Genomic DNA, 21,423 nt, shown 5'->3' with positions numbered 1-21,423 from the left:
CTTCATTAGTTATATTTTCATAGTATGCCTATTGATGTCATACGATTCTACGAGTACAGTACAGAAGCAGGCATACTGGCAGTGGCAGCCATTCCGTGCTCTGACTTCTGGTAAACTACCGTAAAGTAACAGAATTAAAAGCTACTACGGTTCTGGTTAGAGCGAACCGACAGCCATAATTTGGCCGGGCCCGGGCATTTCTTAATGCTCCTCTCCTAGGAGCACTTTGCAAAAGAAGGGTAGAAAAATGGACACTTTTTGCAGTGGTGGGTGGCATGCTCAATCTGTCAATCATCATCATCATCAACTAGTACAGTCTTGTTACACGCTGTAGAATGTAGATAACCAAACAATAACGTTCGGGGCGGACGTCCGTCCGACCGGACAGTGGCGGATCCACTGTTGTACCTGGGTATTCCCAGGCATACCCAATATTTTAGGGAAAAAATAGTAGTTTGTAGATGTATATACATGTATAATATAGTTAAAGTCTTAAATTGATACTCTATGTTATTCTCTGCTTCTTATTTGATTTCAAACGCAAAGCAGCCCACAGGCCAGCCCACACCCAACGGCCCATTTGGCGTTTTCCACTCCCCATGGCCCACTTCCCAAGTTTCCCTCGTGGCTTCACCTCATCTCGACTCCTCCAGACACGAAGATGGGAGACGGAGCGAGCGAATCGCCGAATCCAAGCGCCGAGCCGAACCCTAGGGCAGCCCGCTGGCAGCGTCGCGCCGCCCCCATCCCCCACGCCCGGCCCTGCGCGGCAGCCGCGGCTGCGCCCCTGCCACGGATCCCGGCCGTCGCGGTGGCGTGGCTCCAACGGACCCACGCCCCTGCCCCTGCCGGCCTGCCCTCGGTCGCCTCGGCGCGTCATCGGCGGCCGGCCTCGCCCGCTCGCCGCCTCAGCCGAGGCCGACGGCCTCCATGGCTCCATCCATCCTAACCAACTCCGGCAGCTCGAGCTCGTCCTCGCCATCACCGATTTGATTTGTTCCTTTCAGAGAATCAGAGGTAATCAAATCCCGCTTTGCCCTTTTGTCTTTGCTATGTTCTGTCAAATGTCAAGTTGTCAATTGCAAAAATCTTTCTATGGGCATACCCAACTTTGAAATCCTGGGTCCGCCTCTGCGACCGGACGACGTCTTCCTGGATCTGCGCGCCCGTCGCGTGCTTTTCCGGCTATTCTTCCACCCCCCACTCTACATCGCCGTCGTGCCCATCTCCCTGCACGTGCTCCACTTTGCCTCGCCGCCACGGCCATCCCTCGCCGCGCTGCCCCACTACGCGCTCGCCCGTCGCGGCCACGGCGTGCACCGCGCCACTAGGAGAAGGTTGTTGCCGGCTGGGACAGCGTCTGCTGCGATCGGCCGAAGACACCATGACAGGAAGAAGCGTATGTTGCAAGTGTTTGAGATGTATGCTGCAAGTGTTTCATGCGGATGTTGCAAAAGTGGATCGGGATGGTGCATATGTTTCTATGGTTGTACACGTATGTTGCAAGCTTCCGTTCTCAATGTTTCATCTATATGTTGAAACTGTATTTATTTGTATGTTATAAATGTTTCACACATTTGTTGTGTTTTATCTGGTTTTTAAGTGTGTTTTTCAGGTGTTTGTGCAAGTGTTTCACATATATGTTTCAAGTGTTTCATCTGTCTTCAGACGTATGTTGCAAGTGTTGCATCTAGATGTTTCAAAAATAGATCGAGTGTTGCATCTTCCTCCTAGCTTTTTATTGTCTCGTCTCGGTGTCTCCTCCTCCTTCCGACGCCGGAGTGGGCATCCGCTGCTCCCTCCCTCTCTTCTTGATGCTGGTAACGTTCAAGGTGGCACGAGCCTGTGTGGACGCGGAAAATGATTTACATGCGCGGACATCTGGACGGCCGGGCGCTAGCGTACCCGATAACCAAACCCTTTGTTGATGCTACAAACTTAGGCCTTGTTTAGTTGACGAATTTTTTGGCGAAATAGTAATGTAGCACTTTCGTTGTTATTTGGCAATTAGTGTCCAATCATAGTCTAATTAAGCTTAAAAAATTGTCTCGTGAATTTCGTCTAAACTGTGTAATTAGTTTTATTTTTTATTTATATTTAATGCTTCATGCATGCGTCCCAAGATTCGATGTGACGAGAAATCTTAAAAAATTTTGCAAAATGGAAGGGAACTAAACACTACCCTACTCTATCGTACCAAGTACGGTCTTATTTTCCTTGTAAATGTAGTAACAGCAAAACCGACGAGAGAGAATCACACATGCTCCTCATCCGCTCCGCCGCCACCCGCCGGCCGCCGTACCTGCAGAAGCACCGTAAACAAGAGCAAGAAAACAAAACAACCGCACAGCCCCGTCCCATCCATTCATCAACCATCGTCATCACCATCCTCCTCCAACCCGCGTCGCATCGCTGCTCTGGAACTGCAAGCCACAGGCGGCCTCTGACAGCTGACACCGCCGCTCCGACCCCGGTGCGCCCGCGCCAGTATTTCGGTGACGTTGACATGGGCTGCTGCCTCCACCGCCGCCTCTGCCTCGGAGGCACGCGTACGTCACTCTCCCTCCTCATCCTCGTAGCCTCCTGTCCCCTCCCTTCCCTCGCCACTCTCCCTCTCTCTCACCACTGTCTGCTCTCCTCGCCTGCTGAATCCATCCATGACCTGATAAAAATGGAACCCACCCAACACAGGTACCTTGCCGTTCCTCAGGCGTTTCACGCCCAAGGAGGTGGAGGTCGCCACGCGCGGCTTCACCGCGGTGCTCGGCGCCGGCGGGCCAGGCGGCACGGCGTACAGGGCGCGCTTCGCCGGCGGCCTCGTCGCCACCGTCGTCAGGCGCCGCCGCGACGACGAACGCGGCCAGGGAGAGGGAGGCACGGACGCCTTCTACCTGGAGCTGCAGCTGCTGGCCCGCCTCAACCACCGCCACGTCGTCAGGCTGCGCGGCTTCGCCCAAGGCCACTATGCCAGGCCCGTCCCTTCACCTCCCTGCTCCTCCGACTCCGACCCTCTCGCCGCTGCTCTGTGGTGCACTGGTGCTGATTGGTGAAATTCACCTTTGGATATGATTGGGGTGGAATGTTTCAGGTTCCTGGTCTTCGATCACATGGAGAACAGGAGCCTTAAGGAATGCCTCCACGGTTGGTAAAAATCACTGCAGACAAGTCTGTCACTCTCATCTCAGCCGATTTCTTCTTCCTCCTCCTCTTCTTCTTCAGAAGCCTGAACCCTGATGCCTGCCTCTCCACCGCAGATCCTCTCAGGACGCCGCTGGACTGGCGGACAAGGTTGCAGGTCGCCATTGACATCGCGGCAGCGCTGGTAACTACCACTGCACACCTCACTCACACAGAGCTGAGACGACACAACCGATTCATTCAGTTCTCTGAACCTGGAATTTAATGGATTCATTCAGGAATACCTCTACTACCACTGCGACCCCCCGGTGTTCCACGCTTCCGTCAACTCCGGCAACGTGCTCATGGACTCCAACTTCGTCGCCAAGGTGACACTGACAAAATGCAGCTGCTGCAGATGTTAGTATTGCACGCACGACGCGCGTTCTGAGCCTGAACCATGCGTTTTTCAGCTGTCGGATGTCGGCGTCATCAGCCACGACGTGAAGCTCGCAACCACCAATTCCTTCCAAGGTCTCCACTCTCCAGTATCCAATCCACCGAGAAGCCAAGCCACCAGTCCTTCTTCCCCCGGAGTCTGCAATCTGTGCGTTGCACTCATTTTCTTGCTGTATTCATTCAGACCAGGTCGAGCGGCGGCGGGCGGGCCTGGTGTTCCAGTACGGCGTGCTGGTGCTGGAGCTGGTGACGGGGCAGTCCCCGGGCGGCGACGGCGAGCTCGTGCGCTGGGTGCAGGACCCCAGCTTCGCCGCCTCCGTGGACCGGATGGTGGACGCCGACCTCGGCGGCGTCTACGACGCCCGGGAGCTCCGGAACCTCCTCGTCGTCGCCAGGCTCTGCACCAGGGACAGGGGCGACGGTGGTGGTGATGGCGCCGTCGTCACCATACCGCAGATCGTCAGGTACCTCCAGGGGAAGCTGGAGCGGATCGGATGCCAGGACAGGTTCGGATGATGATGATTCGTCTGCGTTGCCTGCGCGGGTGATCAGCATCATATCATCTTTGTTCTTCTTTAGCAGTGTGTCTGTACCACTAAATGTAGAAAAGCGCGTGGCTTTTTGTCTGATGATATTCCGAATTTGTTGCTGTCGATAGAAGAACCAAAGTGATACTAAGGTTTATTATGTGAATTATTACAGCCTGAAATTGAAAGAGCGTGCAGTCTTTTTCTTCTGATCAACGTGTCAAGATGTTTGCCGTGGTTTTATGTAATGTTGTGACAAGAACAGAGATCGACATGGCAGATTGTCTTATGGGCCATGGAAAGCCAAGCCAGTTTTGTGGAAACACTGTTCGCTACTTAATCTGATTTCTGAGATTTGCTGCACACTTAATCTGAGTTCTGAGATGACAGAAAACATGTTTTTGATCAGATTTTCTCCAGATTAATTCATCAACCCTTTTTCCTGTGCAAGACCCGCACAGAGCAGGGAGCTCTCTGCACTGGGTACGCGCTAAAGTGATCAAATTTCAGATTCTTCCGAGACAAAACCTCTTAACTATCATACCACCCCTACACACTCAGATTTATACCCCTCAAAAGTAACACATTTAGAAACTCCTAATCAAACTGATCTCTCGCTAATCACACCGTCCTGTGTATGTATAGAAATGAAATGACACAAGAGACAAAGCAAGCACCAGGCAGAGTTGAGCGACAGAGCTAGGCCACGAGAGCGCGAGAAAAAAAAGGAACCCTCACGACGGCCTCGCGGACGCCAGCGGCGTGACCTCGGCGAGTGGCGTGGGCATGGGGCTGGGCAGCGACGACGTGCGGCAGACCGGGCACGTGGGCCGCTGCCGGAGCCAGGGGTCGACGCAGTCCCGGTGGAACAGGTGGCCGCAGTCGGGGAGCACCTGGACCACGTCGCTGTCGCCGTAGCCGTCAAGGCACACGGGGCAGCAGCAGAACTCCTCCTCCTGCGCCGCCGCCGCGGGCGCCTTCCCCTTCCTCGCCTCCGCGTAGGACACCGCCGGGAACGCCTCCAGCGTCGCCTCGTTGATGCCCCGCTCGACGTCGCGCGGCGGCGCGGGCGCGTCGCCGCCGCCGCCCCCGGCGGCGGACAAGGGCATGGAGTTGCGCGTGCAGAAGTAGATGCCCAACGCGATGGTGGTGATCACGAGGAGGATGCCGATGGACACGCCGATGCTGGACCCGAATATGCCGTGCGCGCTGCCGCCGTCGCCCGGCGGCGAGTTCATTGCTGCTGTTCTTTTCTTGGCCTGCTCTGCTGCTCCCAATGCCGTCGTCAACGCGACCTCTGCATGCCAAGGTCGGTAGAGAACGGAATTACATAACGTCTTTAGGGAGAGGACAGAGGACGACGAGAGAGAAGAAGAAAAAATGATGGCGTGCTTAGCTGGTCAATGGCGTTCGTCAGTTGTTTAGGCGTGCTTGATTTGCGTGGCGTTGTCTGTTCCTAGGAAGGTATCCAGGTGTACTTATGATGCGCTAAGACTGCCTAGTACCGTACTACCAAATAGTAGTAAGATTACGAAATTATTATTCATGTCAACTTTAGCCTTACGCCATTTTCGATAACTCGACCAAAATATGAATTCAAAAAGATATTGGTGGTCATAATAGTAAAGTTTAAACGTGTCGATTTCACAAAACCCTGATTTAATTTGTGGAGTGGAAGTAGTAACAAAAGGTTTTGTGATCAGTCTTAGGGACATAGCAATCCTGGCGCCGATTTAATTTGTGACTCCAAATTAGATTTTGTCGGACTTCAAATGCTCAAAAAGGAATTGAATTGTTTGATGGGAACCCTAGGCCATTGGAATATTGGATCAACATCAAACTACTATTACGTGTTGAATTGGTTGAATGATATTGATAAACAACTGAGCCGAAGCACTCATCAGATCTTGTAAAAGTTTTTGAGTGCTGCATTAGGCTTTGCTGCGTTGCTTATGGGAGACCACTAAGTTTGCAACTCGCGGAAAGCAATGGTTTTTCTTTGCCTACTTGAAGGAATATTGTAAGACCACTGCAGCTCCCGGAGTCGTCGTGAACTCACTGAATTCTTGCATGTACGTCGTTTTTTTTTCAAAAAATAAAATAAAATAAAGATTGACCCCTCAAAATTCTTAGTATTATGTAGAGCTCATCGGGTGACCACAAAATAAGAGAGAGAGAAAAAAACATGAATGATAGGAGATAATCAAAAGCAAGAGTCTATTATTATTGCTTTTTTATTCATTTTTTGACGAAAATATACAAAGCAACAATCTCCAAAGCTTTGCTCACCAAATGAATGGTCTCCCTTAGGGCATCTTAAAGATTTCCTGATTCGTCTCTTTAGAACTGAATTAAGATTTTATGTAAAAAAAATTTACCCTTTCAACAGTCTCTCCCAACATCCCATATTTAGTGGTATCCTAAACCATCCTTCCTCCCTCTCAATTTTGAGATGCCATGTTGTCCACTCTATATATTATTTGAGATAGGTTAACTGCTGGAGAAGAGAAATATTTAGAGACGATTTTCGCTAGAAATCTCGGAGACGCTCTTATATCCTCATACTACAGCAACGCCCAAAAATAATATATTGGCTTCATTGGCCCAACGAGTGGCTAATATGGTTAGTTCTGGAAGGACAGCGACAGTAATTAAGCTGCAACAGGTGCGTGTCAGTGTGTGGAAGCGAATGACGTTGCCTAGCAACACGTCAGCGTCAGGCGAGAGCGACACTGCAAGAGAGAGAGGGGAAGCAGAGAGCATGTTTTGGTTTGGTGGAGCTCCAGCTAAAACAACTCTAGTTATAGCTTCACATATGAAGCAGATTTATTTTAGAAGCTGAATTTGTTTTTTTACACCTTTGGCAAAACAGTTTTTTTTGTCCGGTGAGAAGACATAAAAGGTCCAAAATACCTTTTCTTTTTCTTTTTTTCTCTCCTTTTTATTTTTTCTTTATTTTTACTCTCTTTTTATTTCTTTTTATTTATTTATTCTTTGTCTCTCTATATCACCCATGAACGCCCGCACACGGATATGCCTCGCCTTATCTCTTCTTCCCGCTCGTCGCACCCCTGTTCCTCTTCCCCACGCAGCCGCGCATCCGGTTCCTCGCGCTTCCCCGCACCGCGGCCGCGGCTCCTGGCTCCGCCCCAACCGCGTCGCTCCCTCCTCGCCTGGAGCTCCGTTGCCGCCCTTCCTCCTCCCCGCGCGCCGCTCCCGGCGGCCTCGCACTCGCCGCGCTCGGAGATACGGCATCCCGCGCCCGAACGGCGGCGACTCCCGTGCCCGCACGGCGCGGTGGGGGCAAATGAGCCCTTCGTACTGCGTTGGGCCCACAGCAGCTTGTGGGAGACGGGTGAAGCTACTCTTTTTCCGGCTCCCACCCTCTCTCTCCTCTCCTCTCAGCGCGTTTTTCGGGGCTCCGACTGTGAAGAGGAGCTGTTTGCTCCCGTTTGGTCGCCGGAGCTGAAAATGGCTCCAGGAGCTGCCCCGGGAGCCATACCAAACGGCCCCCAAGATTCCCGTGCTGGTGGCGGCGACGCCGACGCGCCAGCAGCCGTGTGATGTTGCAATCCGGAACACGGCATCGCCAGTAGTAGCCCATTGGATTTGGGAGGGCACGGGGCACGGGGCACGGGGCACGTCGCCCGGCGCAGCTTTGCTTTCTCTGCGACTGCGACGTGCGTGCTCGCCGTCGCCGTCGCCGTCGACGGCAACTTGTTTCCTTCTTAAGTAGCTCACTCGGCCTAGACCAGGCTAGGGCCAGGCCGCCTCGGGTGCAAACTGGACGGCTGGGCCGACGTGTTGGGTTTGGGTCCAGGCATATGGGCTGCCTGCCTTTTCTCGCTCAGGAAGTCAGTCGGGTAGTGAAGCGAGCGGCCCAGCGTGTCAGCGTGCAACGATGTCATCAGCAGCAGATGCTTGGCTTTTGGGCGAGTCTGAAGCAGGAAGGTGTGCAGGCGTGTGGATTGTAGTTTTCTGGGTTTGGACCGTGGCGAGTGGACTTGGCCCATTAGGCGGTATTGGCTTCGGTCCCAAGGATGGATGGTCAGCTCTGTAACGAACCGAGGCAGCTGATAACTGAAACACTGAATCCAGAAACTAAACTCTGAATCTGCCTTTGATCCTCCTCTGATTCTGACACTCTGTCATCTTCCTCATCCATTGATCCAGTTCTAGCCGAGATAGTTTATAACAAACAAGGAGGTTTTGCTTTTGACCACGTACATTACAGAGGCTTACTGACCTACATTATGCTGAGTTTCTAAGCTCGATTTGAAGCCCGTTGACCATGGCGGCTTAATTAGACGCCACATGCATGTTCTCGTGCCCTGCATGTGAATGTGATGGAACGGACGATGTGATCATGTGAATCGATCACCTCGTCTATGGCTCAACCTATCAGGCTTGATGAGGCCACAGCGAACAGCGTGCAAGAACACATGCGAGAGAGAGGGAGGGAAAGAGGACCAACTCGTGCTGTCAAATTATAAAAAAAAAAAAAAAAAAAAAAAAAAATCAAGGTGACGCCAACTCGAATCACGATGCCAGCCGCCAGCGCAATGGCGTTCAGCAGCATGTACGGCACGTGCAGCAAGAGCGGAGGATCGCTCGCTGACCTTCCTGTCCTGTGCCTTCGGATCGGATCCGCAGCCTGCAGCAGTGGACCAGCACCAGCGGCCGATTTTTTTATTTTTTAGCTTTTTAAAAAAAATCACAAATATGTTCCTGGATTAATGATTTCAAAATCTGAAACCTTAGCTCGGCGCCATCATTGCTGGTGCCGAGCTTACACGTCTCGGCGTCATCGTTGCTGGCACCGAGGTCTTGGGCTCGACGCAGACGTGGCGGTGATTTGACAGGTAGCTCGGCGTCGTAGATCCTGGCGCCGAGCTTGGCGTCATAGATCCTGGCGCCGTAGATCTTGGCGTCAATATCTATGGCGCCGATGTGGTGTTTTAACCCAGCCCCCAACCTTCCTGCCCGAGCTTTTTTCCTCTTCTTTCTCCTCCCTCTCAGGTTTTTTCTCTCCCCACTTCGCCCTATCTCACGAATCGGTATATTGGACCTTGAAAACTTTGATTTGATCCTTAGATCTTCGAGAGCAAGGTATCCTCGTTTCCTCCTAATTTTTTTCGCATCAATTTGGTATATATTAGTCGAATTTTTTGACCTAAGAATCGTCATTACTTATGGTTTCATGTAATTTTTAATATTTGTATTATACAACCATAGGATGCCAAGGCGTGGGAAAGCTAGTAAACCAAGGTAACATCAACGTATGTTGTTATGTTATGAGTTCATTGTTGTGCATCAAATGGGAAACCCTAGGTTTATGGTTTAATGTTAATTGCTTTCGGTTCTTAGAACGAAATTGGCTGAATTGTAGTTATGGCCGGATGACCGGAAATATCTTTGACCCATTGCCTCTGTCTAGTGGTATTCCAATGTCCATGTGCTTTTGCGACGATCCTGGCAAGGTAGTCAAGCCCGATGAAGAGGACACGTATAAGCATAGGTATTGGATGTGTTCCAATTTTGCGTTTGAGCCTACACTTCGTCAGCGCCGCATTAACAAGATGGTGAGAAATTGATGTTTGTGTCATATGACATCTTGCATGATTTTTTTTGTTTTGTAACAATTGCATTTTTTTCAAACCCCTCCACCGCTCTGTGATTTTGTGCAGTGGATTGACACTGAGATCAAGCCTGAAGACAAGGAATGGATGCAGAAATATCTTGCATGATCCCAATTGGGTGTGCAGACCCCTCCACCGCATTAACAAGATGCTTGTCAGGAATGTCTACTGCAACATAAGTACAAAAACGAGAAAAGAATAAAAAATTGGATGTAAGGAGTGGGGTAAGCTCCCAATAACCATACGGATAAGACACTTACTCGGATGATTCTGTGTCAAAGGAATCTCATGGGGCGGATCTGCCACAACATTATGAGTCTGACAAGCATCTCTAACTAGCATATTAGGGGTCGATTGAGCATCGGGAACCGTAGGTGCAACCTCTGCATCCATATCAGGTTCTGGGACGGGAGGGTCGAAGTGTGCCTGCTGATCCATTGGTGGGGAAAACCCATGAGGGATGTGATCAACTAACACCCTGCGCACAACCATGTCCAAACTTTGGAACTGGCACTTCATAGCCGATCTCACATAGTTCTCCCACAGGTCTGCACACTCAATTAGGATCATCTTCCTAAGGATATTGGGAAGGAAACCTAGGTGAAGTACACCCTCCACTGCGATGCCATCATCATCATCAGCTCCATGGCAATGTAGCTTCTCCCAAGCCCTTGCAACCAACTCACTAAACGATGGCTTCTCATTGAATAACACATGCACACTTTGCATCTCAACAAACTTAACATATCCATAGCGATCTCTTTCCACGGTGCCTCCATGATATATACTCACTAGATTATCCATCTAGTTCGAACAAGTAACGAAATACATGTCCTTTAGTCCAAATTAGACGATAGATAGTACCAAACAAATACTTTCTAACTACAAACTAAGTAAATAAGATAATAACTACATATATATATACAGTGTACTCACTAAATAGCTAGATCCTATTTAGTTAACTAAATATATAACTACCTATCTATGTAGATATCTAACTATATCTATGTACCTATGTATTTATGTTTCTATTTATCTATATATCTATCTCACTAGATCACTAACTAAATCAACTACCTGAATCATCACATTAACTAGTAAATAACAAATGCCAAAACTACTACACTACAATCAAAGCTAACTAAGTACGTACATTGCATATTCATAATTTTTACCTGTTCGACGACAGAGTCGCAGTGGACACCGGGATCGATGGCCCTAGGACGGAGTCGCAGCGGACGGTGAGCGTGGGTGAGGCCGACGAGCTGGGCCGGCGGTGGCGCGCGACGGGCGTGGGATGGCCGGCGCTCCGCACGGCGGGCTCCTGCGCGGGCGGCACGGCGGGCGAGGCCGGGCGCCGGCGAGGTCGGGCACTGTGGCCGGCACGGTGGACGCCGTGGGTGCGGGCGAGAGCGCGGGGAAGGGCGTCGGCGCGGGCGACGGCGGCGATGCGTTGGTTCGGGGCGCGAGAGAGAGGAAAATAGAAAGGAAGAAAGGGCCCATATGTAAGATAGACTTGGCGCTAATAATCAGCGCCAAGCTCGACGTCAAGATCTACGGCACCGAGCTGTCTGCCAAGTCACCACAATGTCTGCAAGTCACCTCTAAGAACGTATTTGTGATTTTTTTTAAAAAAAAGCTAAAAAATAAAAAATTAGGCACCAGCGGTCACAGGCTGACAGCTCGATCGCGCGGTGGCGACCCTCCTGTCCTGTCTCCTCTCCATGCGCTGACGCGCACGCGCCCACCTGGCGGCCGGACGTGGCGTGGCGTGACGTACATCCCGCACACGTGTGGCCGTACAGGTAACCTGCTTCCGCGGTCCTGCGGCCGCCGGCCCCTGCTGCATGCATGTATGCCAGCGCGATGTGATCCACTGGCACTGCTCGGGACCGACCTACTGGCAGTCTGGCACAGGCCAGGCCAGGCCACGCCCCCCCGAGTCCCGACCGGCATCCGAGAGCAGCTGAAGCCGGAAACGATGCGCCGGCCAAAGCCATGTGCCACACGCCACGCCTCGGCTGCTCGTATGACTCATCCACTTTCAGCTGATTTCGGATGATTCGAATGATTAGTTCAGCCGAACAGGCAAATTATGCACATGCATAGCTCTCTGCATCTCTCCATGGTTTTCTTTGGGCGAGGTGATGCTTCTCCTCCTCCCCCTCCTCTCTTCGAAGCGGTTCGGCTGATGTTTCTCTTCCGAGATGTAAAGTTGTCGTTTTGGTGCGAGAAAAAAAATACTTCGATTCGAGATTCGAGAGCCACGGGTCAGTCAAACCTGCAAAAATGTATCCAGGCTCCGCCTGTCTTGTGCACCACTCAGCACTTCTGTTACCACTTCCATCGGCATGTCGGCTAGCCGATGCCCGGTGCCCATCACATCTGGTAAGTGGTAACCCAGGAGATTACCGACATACATACAAATATGGGTAACAATAATAGTACAACTGAACCAGCGAAGTTCATTCTTGCAAAAATGCTTAAATTCACCGGAAGCGCATTGCTTATGTACACCACAGACATTCAGGCCACTAAATCCACAAGCAGTAGTAGCTGTACAAGAGGTTTTATTACTTACTAGTACTGGTAGTGGTACACATATATATTTAGGCAAATCCATCACTATCATATACGCATCCAGAGCAAGCCTTCTTCGGCTGCTCTAGCCAAACACACACGACTTTTTTTTCCCGGATGGACGATCGAGGACGCATCCACGCACGCAACGCAATCACAACCTGCCGCTTCGCATTAGGTCGTCGTCGATTGCTTTCGTCCTCTTCTTCTTCTCTACGAACTCCTAATCTGCACGAAGTACACAGAAGCAGCGGTGGACAGGGAGCTGCTGAACTGAAAACTCTGAACATGACGCGGAGGGTGGAAACGAAACGAGAGAAAGGCCACTGCTTTGGCTGTCGCCGTCGTCGGCCTGACTGCGTGACTAGCCCCAGCCTCTGCTACGAGTACCTGCAATGCAAGGATGATCCAAACGGGGTTGTTAGATTCAGCAGAACTTGCGAGCGCGCCTTGATTGATTCGAGCAAATCCAAGCACGGGACGGAACGGAACCACTCGCGTCGAGACGAAACCGAATCGGCACGGAAAGATCAAGCGAGGTGGTGGTGGCTACTGGCTAGTCAGGGACTCAGGGGCAGAGGAGAAGACAGTGACAGTGACAGTGACAGTGACAGTCCGTGGCAGTGGTGAGTGCCGGTTATTACAGGCTTCATTAGTTGAGATCTCTTATTAGTTGGGGGATTGGATATCGTTGTCAACTCAAATCTTCGACTACGACTCGATCGTCTCTGTATGACCTCATTAAGCTGCAGACTCTGACTTTATTGCTACTACTACTACCTGTTCTGTTGTTGGATAAGAGCAGATGATCAGGGATGGAAGGCAACATATAGGAAGAATAGATCCATAAAGACTACTGGAAACTGGAAATGTGGAATTCATTTCGGGAAAAAGAAAACTGTTGGGTCAAATGGAGACGAACTGAACTGAATCCACTTTAATTTGCGCAGCGAAAACCAGTACAGCTTCACTTCAATTCACTCCCGGCTTCGATGGTTGCAAAATCGGCGTTGCATATTTGCAGGAACGCAGAAAGGTTTCACGAGCGTGATCGAGAACTAGTAGCAAGTGCTAAATTTTGAGGAAACTCTGAAACTCGCACTTCAGAGTTCAGACTGGGTAGCTATGTATTCATAATACCTCGATGGCGCTGGTGCAGGGCAGCCGTCCGTCCGTCAGTCCTTGAAGAGGACGGTGTCGGCGATGGCGAGGAGCGGGGCGAGGCAGTCGGGCGCGAACTTGCGCGCGAACATGTGAGGGTGGGTGTGGTTGGACGCGCGGAGTTCAGCGACGAGCCCTGGCGTGACCTCGGCCGCGGCGTACGTGCGCGGGTGGCCCGCGACGCTCCCCGTCCAGTTGACGCGGGTGAGCGTGTACCGCGCCACGCCTCCGGGGTCCGCCATGTCCAGCAGCGTCGGGAAGTAGTGCTCCTCCGGGTAGCACGAGTCCTGCGCCATCTCGGGGAGGCAGGGCACCCGGAACTTGCGCCACAGCCGGCGCTCCCAGACCACCAGCACGGCGTGGCGCCGGGCCAGCGTGAAGAACTGGGAACCGATTCGGAACCGCTCGTAGGGGACCTCCGGGAGCATCGCGTCCTCGCCGCCCCGCGCCGCGTAGCGTGACGGCATCTGCGGCTCCCCCGTCAGCACCTCGATGTAGCTGCGTGGCCGGTGGCGGCGGGGGGCGGCGGAGGCAGCGGAGGGGGAGGGGGGCGGAGGGAAGAGCGCGGCGTAGAGGCGCGGGAAGGAGTGGAGCGGGACGCAGTGCTGCGACAGCAGTGCGAAGTAGGCGTTGGCCGGGTCGTCCAGCAGCGCGGCCGCCAGCAGGCGGCGCTCGGCGGCGATGAGGCTCGCGTCCGCGCGGCGCGTCGGCTTGGCGGCCACGAACCGGCCCCGGAAGGAGGGGGTGGGCGGCAGAAGCAGGCGCGCGGCCGGGTCGGCGTGGACGTACACGCTGAGCCGGGACTCGTGGCCGGAGAAGAAACGCTCCCATAGCGGGGCGAAGGTGAGGTCGGAGTTGGTGAGGAACAGGAACGCCACCTTGGGCGGGCCGGCGGCCTTGGCGCCCGCCGCCGACTCCAGCGCCGCTCGGCGGAACAGGCGGAGGTCGTCTGCCTCCTCGCCCCCCGCGCGGGAGCCGACGCCCCGGAGGCCTCCGCCGCCGACGCCGCTCCCCGTGGCCGGCGGCGCCTGCTCGTCCGCGGCCGGCTGCTGCTGCTGCGGCGGGGACAGGCGTGGCGCGAGGACCAGCAGCGCCGTGAGCGACGCGAAGAGGAGCAGGGACAGCACCATCGGGGACGACAAGGCCATGGCGCCGGCGCGGGTGTATCAGTGTCAGGGGACGGGGCAGCCAGAAGCGCGGGTCTCGGGTCGGGACGTCTGGAACCGGTGGCGCGCGGCGTCCGTCAGAAGAACCGCATCGTGGCGATCGGAGCCTGGCGGCGCGCGGTCACGATCGGGGGAGGGATAGAGGGAGAGGCGCAGAGGCGCACACGATGGCCAGGCCAGGAAGGCGACGAGGGGAGAGGACGGGAGGAGGCAGTGCCCCGGGCAGGCAGGCTGACGGTCGCGTCGGGCCTCTCTCCTCGCTATCTTCTGGTCTCGTCACCCCTGCCACTGACGCCGGGCGGCTCGGCGAGACGGGAGACGGAGCAACGCGCGGTGGGATCTCGGCAAGATAATGACATGTGGGGACAGGGCGCCGTGGGGTCGGGCTCGCAGTGGGGTTTCGCGGGGCGGGAGCGGGTGAGTCGCGTGGCGAGGCGGGGTTTCGACGGCTGAGGGTGGATCGTTGTGGCTATGCACGAAGGAGAGCCGTTGGATGGGTTGTGTACGTGGCGACGGATGGGGACGCGCGCAGACACGTGGGATTGCGATACGCCCTGTCTCGTAGTAGCACTGGGCTTGTGGTTTGAGGCTTTTACATGTAATTATATATAAGTCATTAAAAAAAAATTAACCGTACACGAGTGCATCGTTCTGAATTATTTGCTCTTCAGGCCATTTCGTTGGTGTTCTGTTCGTTTTCACCATTTGGAAGTCCTGATAAGTGGGTCCGGTTAGTCAAAACGTTCATAATACCATTCTCATCCCTATCCTCTCTCTCTCAAACTCTCTCTCTCTTCTCGTGCGTGCGGCCAGGGCGGAGCTCGCCCGCGCCCGCAGCCGCGGCGGCTGGCCGGGGCCGAGCTCGCCCTCGCGCGCCCACGGCGGCCAGGGCGGAGCTCGCGGCGACCGGAGCTCCCCCGCGCCCACGCTCGCGGCGGCCGGACGAGGCGTACATCCGCGAGCGAGCCCCCCGGCGCGAACTCGAGGAGTAGCTGGCAGCCTCCGTCGGGCGCGGCGCGGACGCCCAGGCAGGGGACGACGTGCGGGGACCGGAGTGCGGACAGGATGCCCCCTCGCGCCGCAGGTGCTCGGCCGTCGTCGTCCCCGCAGGCGCGGACTTGACCGCAAAGAGCGCGCCCGAGGCTTCGGCGGCGGCGAGCGACACCACTGCGCCCGACGCGCCGCGGCCGAGCGTGCGGACGCGGCGTCCCCAGCTCGCGCGTACATGCCCAGCAGCGCGGTGGCCACGTACGGTTCGTCGAAGAGCGCTAGCTTCACGGCGTACCCGTGCAAGCCGGGAGGGAGGCCGAGAGGGTGTGCGCGGTGAGGAGGAGGCCGTGGGGGGGGACAACAGCATCTTGGAGACGAGCGCCAGCGCCGCGTGGTGGAGGCCCCGAGAGGAGTGCGCGTGGATGGCGAAGGTGTAGAAGACGGCGGTCGGGTCGGGCGTGCGGCTGAAAGGTCCTAATATGGCTAGAGGGGGGTGAATAGCCTATTTAAAAATCTACAAATCAACTAGAGCAATTTGATTAGTATGACAAATAGCGTAATGCAAACTTGCTCTAGCTCTACAAGGGTTGCAAGCCACCTATCCAACAATTCTAGTTGCAATGAATACTTAGGCACACAAACTAGCTATGTAATTACTCACTAAGAGCTCTCAACCTTGCTACTCTAAAGAGCTTAACTAGATGAATGTAAATAATAAAGCAAGCTCTCAATTCTAATTACACTAAAGAGCTTGTATCAACTAGTTTGCAAGAATATAAATGAGTGAGTAGAGTGATTATACCGACGTGTAGGGGATAAACCAATCACAAGATGAATATATAGCCAATCACCGGGAGAATGACAAAGAAGAGAGACAATCGATTTTCTCCCGAGGTTCACGTGCTTGCCAACACGCTACGTCCCCGTTATGTCGACCAACACTTGGTGGTTCAGCGGCTAAGAGGTGTTTCACAAACCTCGTCCACATGATTGGACACCGCAAGAACCGACCCACAAGTGAGGTAACTCAATGACACGAGCAATTTACTAGAGTTACCTTTCGGCGCTCCACCGGGGAAGGTACAACTCCCCTCACAATCACCGAAGGCGGCCACGAACAATCACCAACTCGTGCCGATCCTTCACCGCTGCTCCAACCGTCTAGGTGGTGACAACCACCAAGAGAAACAAGCGAAATCCGCAGCGCAACACGAATACCAAGTGCCACTAGATGCAATCACTCAAGCAATGTACTTGGATTCTCTCCCAATCTCACAATGATGATGGATCAATGATGGAGATGAGTGGGAGGGCTTTGACTAAGCTCACAAGGTTGTTATGTCAATGAAAATGTGCAAGAGATATCCTTTGAGCCGGTGAAGGGTCGAGATGGCGACTAGAGGGGGGGTGAATAGTCTTTTCTAAAACTTAATCGCGTTGGCTAACCGATACAAATGCGGAATTTAAACTAACGGTCTAGCCAAGACTACACCCCACTATATATGTTCACTAGCACCTTGCAAAGATAACAATTATGCAACAAAGGTGCCGGGCTAGCTAGAGCTCTCCTAAACAATTCTAGGAGCAAGGTCACACAAACCTATGCCACTAGTAATTTAAACAACAAGGGAGCTCCTACACATGCTAGTAAGCAAAAGCACAAAGCTAACTAAGCTCACTAGCAATGCTCAATAACAAGGCAACCAATGCCTAATTAGAGAGCGCAAATACTTAGTTACACAAACTAAGCAATGTGACTAACAAGGTTACTAAAACCAAATTAGCCACGCAAGGGAGCTACTTCTATGCTACACAAGCAAGAAGGTAATTAGCAAGCTACACAAGCTATCTAATTACAAGAGCAACTACACAAGCTTAATATGTATAGAAGTAATTGCAAGCTTGTGTAATGGGGATGCAAACCAACGGGAAGAACAAGGTTGACACGATGATTTTTCTCCCGAGGTTCACGTGTTTGCCAACACGCTAGTCCCCGTTGTGTCGACCGCTCACTTGGTGGTTCGGCGGCTAATTAGCATCACCCGCTAAGCCCGCACGTCGGGCGCCACAAGAACCTACCCCTTGAGTGAGGGTAGCTCAATGACACGCTTTACTAGAGTTGCTCTTCGCGGCTCCCGCGGGGCGAGCACAATGCCCCTCACAAGCACTTCTCCGGAGCGCCGCACAAGCTTCTTGCGCGCTTCGACGGAGACCACCACCAAGCCGTCTAGGAGGTGGCAACCTCCAAGAGTAACAAGCACCACCGGCTTGCAACTCGATCACCTAGTGCCACTCGATGCAACCTCACGATGCAATCGCACTAGAATCGCTCACTCACACAATCGGATGATCGCTATCAAGTATATGTGTGATGGAGGGCTCCTAAGCACTCTCAAGCATGGACACAAAGTCCCCCAAGGTGCTCCACACCAGCCATGGCCGAGGGCCACTTCTATTTATAGCCCCAAGGGCTAAACTAGCCGTTACCCCTTCACTGGGCAACGGTCGGGACGACCGGACGCTCCGGTCGTGTTGACCGGACGCTGGACCTCAGCGTCCGGTCGCCCACAGACGACCACGTGTCCCGGTTCCAACGGTCACTTGACCTGACCGGACGCTCTAGCTTCAACTGACCGGACGCTGAACCCTCAGCGTCCGGTCGTTTCCAGTAAGCTCCCGAGCATGACCGGACGCGTCCGGTCGAACGCGATCGGACGCAGCCAGCGTCCGGTCACTCTCCAGCTACTGCGTCACCGTACGTCAGCGCGACCGGACGCAGCCTGCCAGCGTCCGGTGCATTCAGATCCAGCGTCCGGTCAGTTGACCGACGCCAGCATTTTCTCCATTCTCTTCACCCTTGCTCAAGTGTGCTAACCACAAGAATTTGCATCCGGCGCAATAGAAAATAGACATTCCATTTTCCCGAAAGCGCCGAATCCCGCCTCACAAGCTCGGCGGGAGGGAGAGAGGGACCCAAACCCATCTCAACCCTGCAAACACCACCGCCTTTGTAAATGTGCCAACACCACCAAGTGTACACCACCATGTGTATGTGTGTTAGCAATTTCTCAATCATTTCCCAAAGGATGTTAGCCACTCAACTTGCCACGCCACTCGATCCTAGCGACAATGCAAAGTTAGATCACTCGAGTGGCACTAGATGACCGATATGCAAACAAGTTTGCCCCTCTTGATAGTACGGCCATCTATCCTAAACCCGGTCATAAACTTCTCTACACACCTATGACCGGTGAAATGAAATGCCCTAGGTTATACCTTTGCCTTGCGCATTCCATTCCATCTCCTTCAATGTCGATGCAACACATGCACCAACACGATCAACAATGATATGATCCACTTCATATCATCACATGATCATATTGGTTCATCGATCTTGACTCTACTTGCTCTTCACCGTTGCCATCGTCCATCGGCGCCAAGTCTTGCTCAAGCTTCACCGCCACGCGGTCCATCACTCCAAAGCCTTCGACTTGCCCTTCACGCTTGCAACCGATCCATCAAGCCAAGTCTTGTCTTGATCTTCTCCACCTTGATCACATGACTCAATGTCATGTCTCATGTGCATTTAAGCTCCTTCATCATCACATGTGTGAGCTTTGCAACATCTCCAAGCCATTTTCACCTTCATGGCATATGTTGCTCACACACATGTACCTGTGGACTGATCACCTGTGTATCTCACATAAACACAATTAGTCCACCTAGGTTGTCACTCAATTACCAAAATCAAACAAGGACCTTTCAGCCGGCCATGGGGCTATAAATAGAGCCCCCATCAAATAGAGTCGTTATACCCCTTCACTGGGCAAAACGCGCTCTGACCGGACGCTCCGGTCATACTGACCGGACGCTGGCCCTCAGCGTCCGGTCGCCCGATGGACGCCACGCGTCACTAGCTTCAAACGCTGTTCGTCAGATTTCAACGGCTACGAAGTTGACCAGACGCTCCGGTCAAAACTGACCGGACGCTGAAGCCCCAGCGTCCGGTCGTTTCCAGTAAGCTCCCCGAGGCATGTTTTTTCGACCGGACGCGTCCGGTCCACCTTGACCGGACGCAGCTAGCGTCCGGTGCTCAACCCTTAGCTACTGTGCAGACCGGTCAGTTTGACCGGACGCAGAAACCAGCGTTCGGTGCATCTCAGGTCCAGCGTCCGGTGCAACACCGAAACTGGCGACCTCTCTGCCAGCTCGACCGGACGCAGCCTTTCAGCGTCCGGTCGCTGAGTGACCCAGCGTCCGGTCAGTAGACCGACGCCAGCATCATTTCGACCAACTCCATTTCAACTCTAACTTCTTCACCCTTGCTCAAGTGTGCCAACCACCAAGAATTTTGCATCCGGCGCAATAAAAAATAGACATTTCATTTTCCCGAAAGCGCCGAATCCTGCAAACACCTTATGCACATGTGTTAGCATATTTTCACAAATATTTTCAAGGGTGTTAGCACTCCACTAGATCCTAAATGCATATGCAATGAGTTAGAGCATCTAGTGGTACTTTGATAACCGCATTCCGATACGAGTTTCACTCCTCTTAATAGTACGGCTATCTATCCTAAATGTGATCACACTCACTAAGTGTCTTGATCACTAAAACAAAATGGCTCCTACATTTTATACCTTTGCCTTGAGCCTTTTGTTTTTCTCTTTCTTCTTTTCCAAGTTCAAGCATTTGATCATCACCATGCTATCACCATTGTCATGATCTTCGTCATTGCTTCATCACTTGGAGTAGTGCTACCTATCTCATAATCATCTTGATAAACTAGGTTAGCACTTAGGGTTTCATCAATTAACCAAAATCAAACTAGAGCTTTCAGCGGCGGAGCAGCGCCATGGCGAGGTCCAGGCGGCCGGACGCGGCATACCCGCGCTGGAGACGGAAGGCCACGGCTTTGTCCTGGTCCACGCCGGCGCGCACCGCCACGACGTGGAGCTCCGAGGCGCGGCGCACGGACGCGCAGCCCACCAGTAGCGTGCCCGCGCGGTTCGCCGTGAGGGCGTCATGCTGGACACTGCCGCCGAACGTGTGCCTGGTCGATGCCGGAGAGGGGAGCACGGCGGTGGTGGACATGGGATGGGAGAAGCTGAGTGGCCCCGTAGCTTATCTTCGCTGAGCGCGGTAGCCGTAAGCGATATTATCCGTGAAAGGCGCCAAACGCGCGTCCACCGGCCGCTGATGACCGCAGCTGTTGCCATGGCGCTCCTCTACGATTTTGTGCGATTTGCTGCCGAAGATGGGAGACGCGGATGAGAGAGAGAGAGAGTTTGAGAGAGAGATGACAGGGATGAGAGGGGTATTATGGACGTTTTGACTGACCGGGCCCACTTGTCAGGACTCTCAAACGGTGAAAACGAACAGAATACCGACGGAATGGCTTGGAGAACAAAGACGTTCAGAACGATGACACTCGTGTGCGGTCAATTTTTTTAATAACTTATGTATAATTATAAACTTTTTTAATGGCACACATGTAAAAGCCTCTTGTTGTTTACCTGGAGCTCGAGCGGCTGGGGGTGAGCGGAAGGTGGGACCGACTGTCAGTCACCGTCGGAGACATTTGGGCCCATGGCCACTTTTGTACTACGAAAAGCTTTCTGATTCCTCCGAAACTCTAGCCAAATTCGGAAGCACCAAGTGAAATTGGTCGGGCTTACCATGTTCGAACGGAAAAGGTGGCAACCGTCTCAGTCGCTCTCTCCAAACTACGGCGCCGTGCTTTCTTCAAAAATTAGGCCTCCTTTGGAGCATTTTCAAAACAAA

General features: G+C 53.2%; 3 protein-coding genes across 4 annotated transcripts; 1 reads left to right on the top strand and 2 right to left on the bottom strand.

Annotated features, from left to right (window-relative positions):
* The first annotated feature begins 2,251 nt into the window (after positions 1–2,251).
* LOC136550919 (probable receptor-like protein kinase At1g49730) lies at positions 2,252–4,427 on the top strand. 2 transcript variants are annotated; one of them, XM_066542505.1, is made up of 7 exons: positions 2,252–2,549; positions 2,692–2,971; positions 3,089–3,141; positions 3,255–3,322; positions 3,417–3,506; positions 3,591–3,651; positions 3,766–4,427. In XM_066542505.1, exons 1-7 carry the CDS (start codon positions 2,261–2,263, stop codon positions 4,005–4,007), a joined length of 1,083 nt encoding a protein of 360 aa, XP_066398602.1. In that variant the 5' UTR covers positions 2,252–2,260; the 3' UTR covers positions 4,008–4,427. The 2 variants fall into 2 exon arrangements, with proteins under 2 accessions (XP_066398602.1, XP_066398601.1); XM_066542504.1 differs by having other exon boundaries at positions 3,761–4,424.
* Positions 4,428–4,624: 197 nt separating this feature from the next.
* Positions 4,625–5,580, bottom strand: LOC136550918 (RING-H2 finger protein ATL70-like). The gene has a single exon (XM_066542502.1). It carries the CDS (start codon positions 5,339–5,341, stop codon positions 4,838–4,840), a length of 504 nt encoding a protein of 167 aa, XP_066398599.1. The 5' UTR covers positions 5,342–5,580; the 3' UTR covers positions 4,625–4,837.
* Positions 5,581–12,574: 6,994 nt separating this feature from the next.
* LOC136549397 (glycosyltransferase BC10-like) lies at positions 12,575–15,023 on the bottom strand. Its single transcript, XM_066540640.1, has 2 exons — positions 13,463–15,023; positions 12,575–12,712 (listed from the first exon to the last, which is right to left on the bottom strand). The coding sequence occupies exon 1, from the start codon at positions 14,629–14,631 to the stop codon at positions 13,498–13,500; it is 1,134 nt and encodes a 377-aa protein (XP_066396737.1). The 5' UTR covers positions 14,632–15,023; the 3' UTR covers positions 12,575–12,712; positions 13,463–13,497.
* Positions 15,024–21,423: the final 6,400 nt, after the last annotated feature.

Source organism: Miscanthus floridulus, chromosome 4 (genome assembly GCF_019320115.1).
Source record: "Miscanthus floridulus cultivar M001 chromosome 4, ASM1932011v1, whole genome shotgun sequence".
NCBI classification, from domain to species: Eukaryota; Viridiplantae; Streptophyta; class Magnoliopsida; order Poales; family Poaceae; genus Miscanthus; species Miscanthus floridulus.
This window is presented reverse-complemented; position numbering and strand designations above follow the sequence as displayed.